This window comes from Empidonax traillii, unplaced genomic scaffold, assembly GCF_003031625.1.
Source record: "Empidonax traillii isolate 1590-97213 ecotype Southwest subspecies unplaced genomic scaffold, ASM303162v1 scaffold86:size2944007, whole genome shotgun sequence".
Classification (NCBI taxonomy): Eukaryota; Metazoa; Chordata; class Aves; order Passeriformes; family Tyrannidae; genus Empidonax; species Empidonax traillii.
Window position 1 is genome coordinate 239,029 of NW_020955279.1, and position 13,104 is coordinate 252,132.

The following is a 13,104-nucleotide window of genomic DNA, read 5'->3' on the forward strand; positions in this document are numbered from 1 at the left end:
GAGCCACAGAACACGTACTGTTCAGGGGTTCACTGTTATCCCAATACATTTGGACAGTATGGGAGATAGGAATGACAGTATACACAGCAATTCAGGCATTCCAAGGATTCTGCCAGGCAGTAAACTCCCAGTGTTCCTGCTATTGTCAGAGTACAAATACAGCACATTCCCCTGAATACAGTGTCTGAAAGGCAAGCAAAGTAGTAGGAAACACTCACCTAGCCCAGAATCCTCCTTTTGTCAGTTAAGGACAGCAGAGGAGCGTCCTTGTGAAGCGAATGGACTGAGGAAATCAATCCTACCTACAGAAATTCCCTGTGAATGTCCCATCATCATCATCATCATCAAACATTACTATTTGTACAGGCCATGGCAGAAGGTGCAGCCAGGACCTGTCTTCCAATTATTGATCCTCTACAGATATTTGTGGAATCAAGCCACTAAAACATCACCTTACCTAATCCATCAATCATAATTAATATGCAAAATTATAATGAATTCCCTGTTTTAATGGTTTTTATTCAAGAAGGCTGTTGGGTTGGGGGTTTATTTTATAGTAAACATATTTTTTTCCCCATCAAAACTGGTTTCACTGCCACCTATCCAAGAACTTACATTTTGCAAGGCTGCACCGAAAGCAAAGTTTCCAAAGATTTAAGCAAAGGCGCTAAGATCCTTTTAAGTGGTTCATAAAAGCAAACCCTAAATCAACAAAATCCAGGCAATCCCAGTGAACACTTCACCAACTACAGTCATTCAAATTTTTAGCACATTCCAAAAATCACCAATCAAGAAACCAATTCTTCCGTTTCACTTTTCAGTTTCTAGAGAAAACCTGCAGTAGGAATAAATTTGCTTTTACAGTGCTTTTAATGCTGTCCACACATGACTCCCACTGATTTCTGTTAACAAGCAGCAGCTCATTTCTTGCATGCTTACATGCATTTTAATGGAGAAATTCTGTACAAGCCAACAGCTTTACAGGCCATTCCCTCCAGGTGAGGAGCCCCAGATTCTTGGGAGATGCTCCAGTAACGCTGTTCTGTTCCTATGTAAGGAATTAGAGCTTCCATACAGGATGAGAAGGATCCAGCAACCACGAGGAGATCACAACCTGCAGGAGAGAGGGCACCAGCTTTGTCTGCAGCAGCACAGAGAGGACTGGACACAAGAGGGCTGGACAGAAGCACAGTCAGGAGGTTCAGGCAGCTCCTGCTCCTGGAACACCTGAGTAAGGCAGCAGCTGCTGTGGATTTTGGGGCTCTCACTGCCCAAAGGCACACACAGCACCCCTTCTTTAGGAGGCCACATGGAGAGAGTCCCCCAAAGCACAGCATGGGGGTTTGATTTAGCTGCTGATGGTTATTGAGACTGACTCAGAGTTAAACACCTGCAATGATTTAGAAGCCTCGAGTTACAAAGGACTATTGACATCTGAATTTAACCTCTTGTTTGATACATATTAATAACGCATTTCCTTGTACAGAATTTGGATAGAAAATTGGTAGCCAGTTACTTCAGTGGAGTTAGGATATCATGGGCATAACTCATGGGAAATAACTCTTGACAATGCAAGTTTACATTGTGCTACAAAAGTTACTTTTTTTTTTTTAAAGATATATCATGTCACTGCCACTTTCATTTAATTATGAAGAACAGAAATGCCTTAACATCACAAAAGTATGTTTCGGTTTATATATTTTTTTTAAAAAAATGAATAATTGCCCACTTAGGTTGGAAGTGTTTTATTACTCCTTCAGATTCATTTGCCATGATAAAATGTCAAAAAGCACCGGTCAAGACAGAAATAAATAACACGATCTCATGTTAGAGAGAAAGTTGCAAATACAGTATATTAAATTATAGCAATATGCTGCTTCACACCAGCTGATGCAGACAGCATGAGGGAGACAGTAGTTTTACTCACGATCATTGAAAAGATCTATCACCAGAACAGGGGAGCTGCACACCCAACCACAAGCCTCAGTCTTTTACCAATTTACTTGGTGAATTTAACAAAGAATTTGAACTGGTAGTTTTGGTAGTCCAACATCCCCTTTCTCTAGAGGTAACAGGAGTGGTACAAAGCTTTTCAGAAGCCCCATAAAAAGCCAAGGCTTTCATGTCTTCTCAGTCTTTGATTTCAGGTCCGTTCCTGAAAATGGTCAGTTTAAAGCCACATCTCACGTCCTCCTTTAGTACACAGTAAAGAAACTCAGGGCAGGCAACTTATACAACTTCAACAGTGTTATGAAACTGCATTGAGGGAGCAGAGCATCTCTGCGACTGAATGGGGAGCACTTTTATCTGTCAGAAAATGAAGGAAGTTACAGTCCCTTTGGGAAAAAAAATAAAAATTATAAAAAAGCCGTATTAAAAATATTAAGGCAAGGCCACTACAATTGCACACCACTTCAGGCCTGAATTAAATCAGGAGTATTCTATTACTCACATGCTGCCCTAATTCCTGTTGTATGGCCTGCAGCAAAGTTTTCCACTGAAAAAAAGTAGTGAAAAGAACCCCCAAATTCTCCACTGAAGGCCTTGGAACATGTCACTGTCATGGCACCTCCCGTGGTCACTTAGAGACCATAAACACATCCTCTTCCAGGCAGACATTTGAAAGAGAATCTTCTGCCAGGGAAAATGATGTAATATGTACTGTAGTGAAGTCACTTCCTGCACAAAAAACATAACCCACATGGACAAATGCACTGTAAAATAAAGAGCTTATACACCAACTAAAGTTTGAAACATTTGAGCCCCACTACAGCAGGCCAGAGAGATTCTCTTTTTGGGTTTCTACTCCACTTTTTTCAGTTTAACTTCGCCACCGCTTTCATGTAATGCCTGTACTTTAAACTAAAAAAAAAAATGAAGCATGAAAAGATAAATGATCATTCCGGTGAGGAAAATCGTTCCCATGATTACTCAAGCTCAGAAAAATTTTTAATTAACTAAACATGTTAAATTATGCCAGTGATTACATCTTGTTATTTACAAGATCAAGTACCACTGATTCTTAGTAATGGGGCAGTATCTAAATTAAGATCACAGGGGTTGGATTACGTTCTGGTTGCTCAAACCTTTCTGTTTTAGCTGTCTATCCAGTTCTCTGGAGTTTTGAATCTGGAAAAAAGGGAATCAAATCAAACAATTTTGTGCCTCAACACATTCTACACCTGGATCAATTTTTGATATCTAGTCCCACTGGCTCAGTAACATGGTTTAAATTTGAAGCCTGTAACAATTATGACATAAGAATATAGAAGACAACACATTTTTGTTCACAGTAACACACTAATTACTGTACTCACTGGTAAACTTCAATTTTTAATAAGTTTTAAATACTGTGTTTTCCAAATACCTCAGCAGAGAACGCCAATTTTTTTTGTGTGTGGGAGCGTCAGATTTCCTGAATTTTTCCACATAAGCCTTACAAACACCTCACAGATCACCAAACTTGGAAGGATTCTACAGAAACATTGCACAGACGTTGCACCACGAGGGCTCGTACATTCAAAGGCAGCTTTCTGGAGTGCAGGTCCATCCATTCACATTGGGAGAAAAGTTCACAGAAACTCCAAAAATGAGAAAATGAAGCGAAACCTAGTGTGACTTTACACCAATAAGAACAACAATGAGGACAATTACTATAACAAACAAAATTAAAATAACGAGCATCTTCCGGTTCTTCTTTTGATATTGCTCTGCCTGTAAAACAGAAAAGGAGGAGTGAACACTTTAGATTTCTGCAGGGCTGAGGTACAGACACTCTTACAAGTGAAATACATGTGCTTCAGATGGCTCTTTGGTAACCTGACATTCCAGACCATGCCTATTGCAAGCAGTTCCCCCAAAATAACTCTGATCTGCATCACAGACTCCAGTGAATAAAGTCTGCACTGAAGTCACATTTACCTGTGTTACTCCCTTTGAGATAAGATCCTGTTTTATATTTGAAGGTCATTAAAAGTCACGACAAAACTTCATTTTTTTAATAGGCATTGTTGTTGGACCTTATCCAGCTGTGCATTTTCATTTAATTTCAATTAGCACTGAAAGCTTTCTTTGTGATTAGGTTCTCAGATTTCTGCTTCTTTCCTTCTCTCTTCTAACCATATTTTCTCATCCCTTGCCTCTCTTTCCCAGGGGAATTAAAATGGCACAACATGGAGAAAGCTCTCCAAAAGCCAAATGAAAGTCTGCTGATAGAAGCTAAATGGAACAAAGCTTGAATTTAATTTTATTTAATAAATAAAGCTTCAAAATTTAAAGGGAAAACTATATTAATTCTTCTCCTTTATAGTCCTTGGAAAGTAATTAATTACCAGATCTGCTAAAGAGGAATTTTTGACCTGAAACTATGTAAAATTCAACCAATGTGACTATTGACTTCATCAGTGACTGATTCTAATTTTCATGTGAAGCAGGAATTGGTAACTACTGATTCATATCACCAGATTTCTGCAGTGAATTCATGCAATTCCTGTGAAAGTGCTGTTTTGGTAGTTTATAATAATTATGCCAATTAAAACAGAAAAAAAAAAAAAAAGACATTATAGATAACTAAATCAGAATAAAGCTGCCACCAGTACTGCAACACCAGAGTATCTCTGATGTTCCTACTCGGATCTGTGTATGTCTTCCATGCCAGGTGAAAAAATTCCTATGCTGTATTAAAAGCAGGTACATATGGGATCAAAAATCCATACTCCAGGCAGTAATCCAACCAGGGGCTTGCTGAGAATTCATTACCCACCACTAGACCAGAAATAACATCGATTCCAACTGATTCATTTATTTCCAGTTCAGTCTGTACAAATTGCTTCCAATTACTTTAAGCTTTGCTCATCCACAGTCAACACCTTGTTTCAGTGATGTCCAATTACTTGTGTGTATAACAAGAATAATCCTATAACCAATTTATTTTTCTTTTCCTCAAATGGCACATTTTTTGCTATCCATATATTACAGGTCTACCAGCACAGGAAGTTGAGTGTGTAGAAATCAGCTGTCCAGGTTTCCAAAACAGAACGTTTTACTTAAGAGGCTTTTGCATAAATCTCTGTTGGACTTTATTTCCAGCAATGGAAGGACTGAACTGAGGTGACAAGTCAGAACTTACCACAGAATCAAAACAGAACAAAAAAGCCAACAAAACAAAATAACCACAAACCTCTGCTCTCCTGCCAACTAAAACTTGTCAGGTGTTCATACTAAAAACTGTGTTAAGTGTCAGATGGTGAAACAAAATATTAGTAATTATTTTGCTAGATAATGTTTTTAAAGTGAAATCTAGTGAGGTACCCAGTAACCAGTCCCGTTTCCCAAGTGCCTTGCTCTCCAAACAGAGAAGGAACTGCACATAGGTCCCAGCAGCTCAGCAGTATAAATATCAAAGCACATTGCTTGGATGCCCAGAAAGTCATTTAAGAAATTAACACAAGGCATCAAGCGTGACATCAACAGAAGTTATATGGAAAGCTCCTACTGCAGTACAGTTGGGCATTTTATATTGTACAGCAATCGTTCCTAAAAGGGACCATGTCAAACTGAAAACTGGCTGAATAACTTAACAGCTATTAAATTATAAAATATTATTAGATATGCAAAACAGCTTAATTCCATCAGCTTACCTTATGTAGTTGTTTTAGACCCTCTTCTGTTTTCATACATGACTGTTCAATATTATAGTCAATTCTATCTAGAACTGTTCCCTAAATAAAAAGGAGAAAACAAGCAGCAAATTGAAGTAAAATGAACTTCATAAAGCAATTATTGTTACAAACAGCAGAGTAATTAACAATAAACAGCTCATGAACTATGTAAACAATGAACTTTTACAGAACTAGTTGGGACTTCACTAAACAACTTCCTTGCTCAGTGCCCAACAGCAGCTCTGTCCACATCTCACATCACATCCCTAATCATCATCTTACTTCCACACCAGGTACTTTTGGCATTGAACGTGAACTGAATCTCTGGGAGAAATAATCATCAGAGCTTCAGCCTTTTTATTTTATTACTACTTTTTTTAAGTCTGACACTTTTTTAAGTCAACATAACTAGTTGACTTCTTATTTATTTATCTCCATTAATTCAACTCCTGGAAGGTTTCAACCTTATCCCAAAGATAAGGACTATCTTATCCTGAAGATAAGAGGCAAGTTAGGAAAAGTGAGCAGCACATGAAAACAGGAAGAGGTCTGGAAGCCTTGGAATCTCCTCTTTCTTACTAACACTGTGGTGTCCATGTACCTGTTCTACTATCATTGCTCCCAGGTCCCTAAATATTTCGTTGAGATCAGAGATAGACTGGACAATCTGACGGATTTCTCGCTCCCGCTCTTCCACCATTAGTGTGTTCTGCTCCACCAGCGCCAGCTGGTCATCTGTAAAACCCTGGGGAAATAAAAGATTCAGGGGTTGAACCAACTGTTAACTGAATGTTAACAGTTAAAAATATTCTGTGGTACTATTAGTGAGGACACAACAGAACAACTCCCACACTGATTAGAAATGCAGTATCCCCAAACTCCACAAAGCAAAACAGAAGTCTGATAGAGCTCTACAAGACAATTTGTGCAGAAACAAATCACTGCACCATTTTTTCAGCAATCTGTCATACTGAAAGTCTTCAGTCACTCTTTACAGTTCACTTTAAAGAGTGCCACCTTCCATCCAAACTCAGAATCACAGTTTTCTACAACTGCTCTTGCCTGTGGCCAGAAAGGTGCTGTGACAAGGGACTTACTCTGTCATAAAGTGTATCATCCTCCCCATCATCCATCAGTGGGACTGAGGTGTCGAAGAAGTGTTTGGACCTTTCTTCTCTATTCTTCATGCCTATAAAAGACAAGCCATGTTTGAGCACAATATTTATGCACACTAAAATCAGAGTGAAAGTCTGAAGCACCAGATGGAAGAGCACAAAAAAGAAAATCTGGCTAATAAATGACATAACAGTACCTAAATTTTAACTGTCACACAGGCTTACTATTTAACAAAGCACAACAAATTCAACCAGACTTGCAAGATAATTAAATCAGTGATTTTTAAATTGTTGTGTTCTACGAAGTTAAAAAGATTAGGTAAGTTAAGAGCCTTAAAGTGTGATCACTTTAGGCTATTTTATAACAAATTCTCTTAGGAACATCTCTTGTCTGAACTGTGATCTTCAGTTCCACCTATGCCAGTTATACCACAGGAGGAAGAAATATCAATGTTAAATTTGAACATCAAGTTTTTGTGGGTTTCTTCCACGATTAAAATAATCTTACTTAGCCAAAAATAGAACTGCACACAGTTTTAGAGTTTTAAACAGAAGCTACTCCACTTCCAATCTGCTTATGGATGCAGAATTTTAATTTATCACAGTTTTGTCTATCACAGCCTGCCATCTACAGCAGGTATCATGGCTGAAGGGCAATGGCTGCTTCACCAGTGTCACAGAAGCAGCTTTTCAGACCACAGTTAGAGCAGCAAAGAGGCATTAAAAATACGGATGGGTGAAATACACTGATTTTGTTAGATATGCTTAACTTTGCCATTTCTCCTTCAGCAATACAAAAGAGAAGTAGCATAAATCAGTTTGAACATGGGCTGTGAACCAGAACTCCTCAAATTCTAACCTCTAGCTAGTCCTGTGTGCATCACTCAACCCTTCCGTGCTTGAACTTCCCCGACCGAGAGAACAAGCACACAGTGCTTTCCACAGGAGGTGCCCCTGTATTACTGTATCTCTTGTGCTTACGTTTGAGATAGTCAGACTGTGCATGCCTAAAGTTGGTGGACAGGTCCTGAAGGGACTGTGCTAAGGAAGACACTACATTCCTGAGAACACGGGCTTCTTGTTCTGTACAGCTACGGGACCTGCTCTGCAACACCTGGACTGCTCTCTGGCATCTGTGGAATAACTGAGAAAACAAGGCCATTAGTAAAAACACAGACAGCAGCTCACACTTGACATATCACAGTGCAAAAGTGCCAAATGGAACATTAATATTTTGATTTCTAGATTTTTAAAATTAATTTTTATTGCCTTGTGCAATATTTAGAAAGATACAGAAACAGAACAAAGAACCTAAAGTTAACAAGGTAGCTGAATAACACAACTACTCTGACCAAAGGCATTTGCTTCATTATAATTGCTTGGCCTTAATCTGTATTTCTCTGAGACATCTGTAAATTTGATCTGATTAATCCTATTCCAAGTAGAAAAACCAACAAGTAAGTGAAGGAACAGGGAGGTTAATGACTTGTTGGGAAGTTCACCGAGAAGTGAGTGCAGTTCTGAGCACAGAGCCCAGGGCTTCTCACTCTAATACTGATTACAAACGAAATGCTCTCCTCAAAGCAAACCACTGCCTTGTCCTAATGCTTCAAGATATGTCAGACTGGAGGGTGAGAGCTGAAATGAGCCTGTACCTGTGTGATCTCCTGGGTTGTTATTTCTATTGCCCGTTCCTCTTCACTGCTGTCATCCAGTGTGGGTCTGTTTAGATGTTTGTCGTGAAGACTGGCTAATTCCTTCATCTTCTGTTTTACCCTGGCAATGTCATACTGAATCTAAAACAGAAAGCCCAGGAGGAAGAAAGGGAAGTAACTCGTGTTTCAGGACAGGGTTCTGACAAATGTTAGACAAAAATCATTGACAGTAATCTGTAACATCAAAAGCAGGCCAAAGATTATTAAAAACCAGATAAAAAGCTGACTGAGAAGCAACTGAATATTCTTATAGACTTTGAGCTTGGTAATTTTTTTAAACCTACTTTTGTCCATCTTAGGCAAGACTGCTGTTTTCAAATGAGCTTCATTAACTTGGAATAACATTTTTTATCATTATATAGTACCATAGCAAGAAGATTTAGCCAACTCCCAAAAATATAAATGAAAATTCAGGCCATTCCTCTAAACAAGGAGGTCAATTTAGAAAACACTAATTTTAATCTTTCTTCTCAAACTACTTTTGTCGTAGAACTGACAGCATTGAGAAAGTAACTGACAACACCAATAAATCCCTACACGAGAAGCCAAACTGTGTGTTGGATTTGCCACAGAACTCACCTCATCTGCCCCATCGACCCATTTGGGAGGTAAACGTTTCGTGACTCCAATCGCTGCTTCGGGATCTAAACTAATTCCCGACACCAGTGCCATGCGATCATCAGCCAGCTGCAGGGGACAAAAAATACAGCAAATTAATTTAATTCGAGTCAAATTGAAATTAAATTAATTTCAATTATTGAATTTAATCCTTGAACATCAGGAAAAGTGCACGTGTGCCTTATCACAAAAAGTGACCTCAAAGATGAGTTCAAACATGACGCAGCTACGATCACACAACACATCTCCTGGTTTGTCCCGTGTGCCAGTGACCTACGTCTTCCCACTTCCCACAGGATCTGAAAGATGAGTCACTCTCAAAATAAATTCTGAGGAGATTCAAGTAGCTCTCTCATTGGTACCTTTCGTGTTCCCAGCACAGTTTGTATCAGGCCAGGCAAGTTTGAGAACTGCAAGGGGGAGAATCTCAGAAAAAATGCTTCTTGTAACTACAGGAAATAAAACAGTATCCCATGCTTGTTCTCAAACAATGTTATTTAGCCAGACAAACACTCTTGCAAACTGACACACAGCTTAAATGGTTAAATTATTGTTTAGTGGATGTTAAAATGTGCTAAACACAAATAGCCAAGGCAGTTCTAGAGATGATCATCAGTGATTCCACTTGAAACATAACTAATTACTTCACTGCTTGTTCTCAGGAGAAGATTTAATACAAACACCTCCCTTCCTAGTTTTTCCCAAATTTCTAATTTTCCTTTATCAGGTCTGAAAAGCTTTGTGTTTCTCTACCTGATCCCTCTTCCTTCCTGGCAATTCTTTCTTGAAAGCTGTTTTTTATCCCTGACCTTATTCCTGATCAATAAAGTTTGTATAATTCATGCACAGCATGAAAAATAGTTACTGGCTTCATTGTGCAAAGTCATTCTATCCCACACATGTACAGCAAGTCAGACTAGTTTACGCATTTATCTATTCACAATGCTTGACTTAATGCAGCCTCGTGCATGGAGACACTTCATCCTCTGTAAAGAAATTCAATAAACCAGCAGAGTAAGGAAAGGAACATTTTAGGTCAATGATGTAGGCTTGATGCACCACGGCAGAATAAAATGTGAAAAACAATACCTCATCCAGCTCCTGAAGTGATTTGTGGATCCCATCAGCCCCATCCAGTTAGAGACAGCAAAAGATAAAAGGGAAAAAAAGAGACATAGGACAGATATAGGGCATGGTCAGTTGAGAAAATACTGATTGATGTTTAAAGCATGATGGTTTACCAAGAACAAACAAACTGCCCTTTAAAGACACGACTAATCAATAAATACATCATGATACTCTATTTGAAGTCAGCATTTTGCTTGATACACCAACTTTTTACAGAAATATTTCAGTTCCTTGGTAAACAGCAAGAACACAAGAGATCAAGTCCAGAGCTTGGTTTGTTTTCCAAAGTAACTGCCCAGTAAAGTTTCCAGACAGTAAATTGTCAGGTAGAGACACTGCAGTAGAACACACTGAAGGAGGACAGCAAAGGCCATTGACTGCAGCATTCAGCACCCACAGGGGAGCTGCAGGGTTTGACTACGATTGGAGGAGGCACAAACAAGCTTTTGAAAGATATTTATCAACAAGCACTCCAGCTGCCACAGGATAACACAGACAGCAAAAGACAAAAAGCAAAAGAAAATGCAGCATATGCTCTCTTCTGTACACACTGGAGTTGTGCTCTGCTTTCAGGGAACATTAACCCTGCAAGGGTCTGAAAAAATACAAAAGGCAAACAATCTGCAGCTTCTCTGTGTTTGCACTGTGTGTGTGAGCAAAAGGGTATTTCACTCACAGGTGAACAAAGCAGATCCAAAATGAGGACAAACACTTGTGGTTTAACAAAGCAGCATCAACTGATGGTCCTTATCCCACCCCAAGCTCTTGAAACAGGACTGTACTGTTAAAATGCTGCTGATTAACTGAGTGTAAGGAGTGGCTGAGTGTCCTCATGAGGGTGCATCTGCCAGGGTAGAAGGTGATTTTGGACAGAGGCTTCTCATAGCAAAGGATGTCTTGAGGAGAAGCCTGGGGAGTGAACTAAGGTGAAGCACTGTGAGAGAGAACCTGCAGCCCTGCCCTGCTGGCACCAGCCACAGGAAAACCTGCAGCTCTGGCAGGGACAGGCCCCTGAAAACCTGAGAGACAAATAACTCACAGTGTTACACTTCTGGCTAAAACAGTTCACTCGTGGTCGCTACAGAACCCTGAATGCCCACCAGGATCCAAACTGAGCCACTGACTCACTTCACCCACTGCACAGAGGAGAATTCAAGTCACTGTTCACCTCCTTGTGAATGAGCAGCCCAGCAACCACCTTCCATTCATGTTGAAAAACACTGTCAATAAACGTTTTATGCATGTTTTAAGTGATACGGCACTCACTGCTGAGCAAAGTGCATTTCATGCTCAGTTGTCTGTATGTGAGTTTAAACCATCCCTGCCTTTTCTGGGTGATATTTTAAAAACCCCCGAGCATCTAAAGAAGTGATATTGATATTGGCAAGGAAACCTTAACAGGCACCAAATGCAGAGCCAAGTTACACACGTGTAATACAAATTACCGTTGACATTTCCTGTTCTACAAAAGCAATTTCATACACAGCTTGTTAGACACAGGTGTAATAAAGTTAACAAGGAACAAATACCATAAACAGCAACACGAAGCACTGCTTTTCTTAACAAAAATGCATTAATGTAAAGCAATTTAGAATGATGAGACTGCCAGCAGATAGTTTCTGGTGCCTGTGACAAATAAATGATACGCTTAAACAGAAAGTGTGGAAACCTGAGCAGAGCTGAGCTGCCAGGCAGCCCATCATGGCTCAAAACTTTGAAAAAGCTGCAGAAACTGCCTCTGAATGAATAACTTTTATGAGGGAAATCTACTGACTTCCTCTCTCAAAGATGTCTTTGAGTACTATTTGCACTTAGGGAAAATTAAAATAAAAAGGGCAACGAACACCAGAGCAAGTTGTGGAAAAATTTAAGCAATGGGAATAAACTACACCAAGTGTATTTAACAGTGCCCACACCGAGGTGAATAGAAGAGTTCTGCTCTATGAAATGAATTTGGGTTTTCTTTGAGGTAAAGAGGCATCAAAAGCCAGAGAGGACCAAACACCTCATGTCAACGCTAACACGAAGCTCTTAGAACAAAAATATATTATTCACGAAGGGAATACAGATCAGCACACAGACAGATCTCTTCTATTCGCTTTCCTTGAAGGGAGCAGGGAGAGGGATCAACAGGGCAGGGAGGGAGGCGGGAGGGCGATAGGGATTGAGGAGAGGGCTCGGAGGAGGGCAGAGGGTGGGGGCACAGCTCGGCTGCCCGGCGAGGTACAGAAGGATGAAGGGAGGAGACTCACCGCAGCAGCCATGCTACGTGACCCCCGAGGGCTGGAGGAGCCGAAACTACTCACTTGCTCGGCCAGCAGCTGCCGGCTCTGCACCGCGTTGTTCCGCAACAACAAGAACGCGTCCGTGAGACGCCGGGTGGCCATGGCCCCCCTGCCCGCCGGGCCCGCGGCCCGAGCGCCGCCCGGCACGCGCGGCGGCCGCCCCTCGGAGGGCCGGTGGCGGGAGCCCTCAGCGGGCCGTGCCCGGGCCGGCCCTGGCCCTGCCGGGTCCCGGTTCCCCCCTGTCCCTGTCCCCGGCCCGGCCCCCGCCGGGCGCCGCCATCGCCGCGGCCCGCGCCGGCACTTCCGCGTTGTGCAGCGCTAAACGCCTTCCGGCCCGCGCGCCCCGCGCCGCTCCGCCCGCGCCCGCCGCCCCGACACCAGCGTTCCGGCCCGACACCAGCGTTCCGGCCCGACACCAGCGTTCCGGCCCGCACAGACACGGGCACTCCCCGGCCTTTCCCAAATCCAGCCCTAAATCCATTTCCACATCCATCCTCAAACCCATTCCCAAATCCAGCCCCAAATTCATCCCCACGTTTATCCCCGCATCCATCACTAAATGCAGCTCCCCATCCAGTCAAGA

The 13,104-nt window shown here is 41.2% G+C and overlaps 1 protein-coding gene across 6 annotated transcripts; it reads right to left on the reverse strand.

Annotated features, from left to right (window-relative positions):
• Positions 1 to 1,614: 1,614 nt before the first annotated feature.
• On the reverse strand, positions 1,615 to 12,714 carry STX16 (syntaxin 16). 6 transcript variants are annotated; one of them, XR_003570952.1, is made up of 10 exons: positions 12,489 to 12,714; positions 10,198 to 10,209; positions 9,070 to 9,177; positions 8,431 to 8,571; positions 7,757 to 7,919; positions 6,758 to 6,849; positions 6,262 to 6,405; positions 5,640 to 5,720; positions 3,518 to 3,714; positions 1,615 to 2,679 (listed from the first exon to the last, which is right to left on the reverse strand). XR_003570952.1 is itself a non-coding variant. In XM_027881232.1 (9 exons), the coding sequence occupies exons 1-9, from the start codon at positions 12,621 to 12,623 to the stop codon at positions 3,610 to 3,612; spliced, it is 981 nt and encodes a 326-aa protein (XP_027737033.1). In that variant the 5' UTR covers positions 12,624 to 12,714; the 3' UTR covers positions 1,615 to 3,609. The 6 variants fall into 6 exon arrangements, 5 of the variants coding, with proteins under 5 accessions (XP_027737033.1, XP_027737035.1, XP_027737036.1 ...); XM_027881232.1 differs by having other exon boundaries at positions 1,615 to 3,714; XM_027881234.1 differs by having other exon boundaries at positions 1,615 to 3,714; positions 10,198 to 10,242; positions 12,543 to 12,713.
• Positions 12,715 to 13,104: the final 390 nt, after the last annotated feature.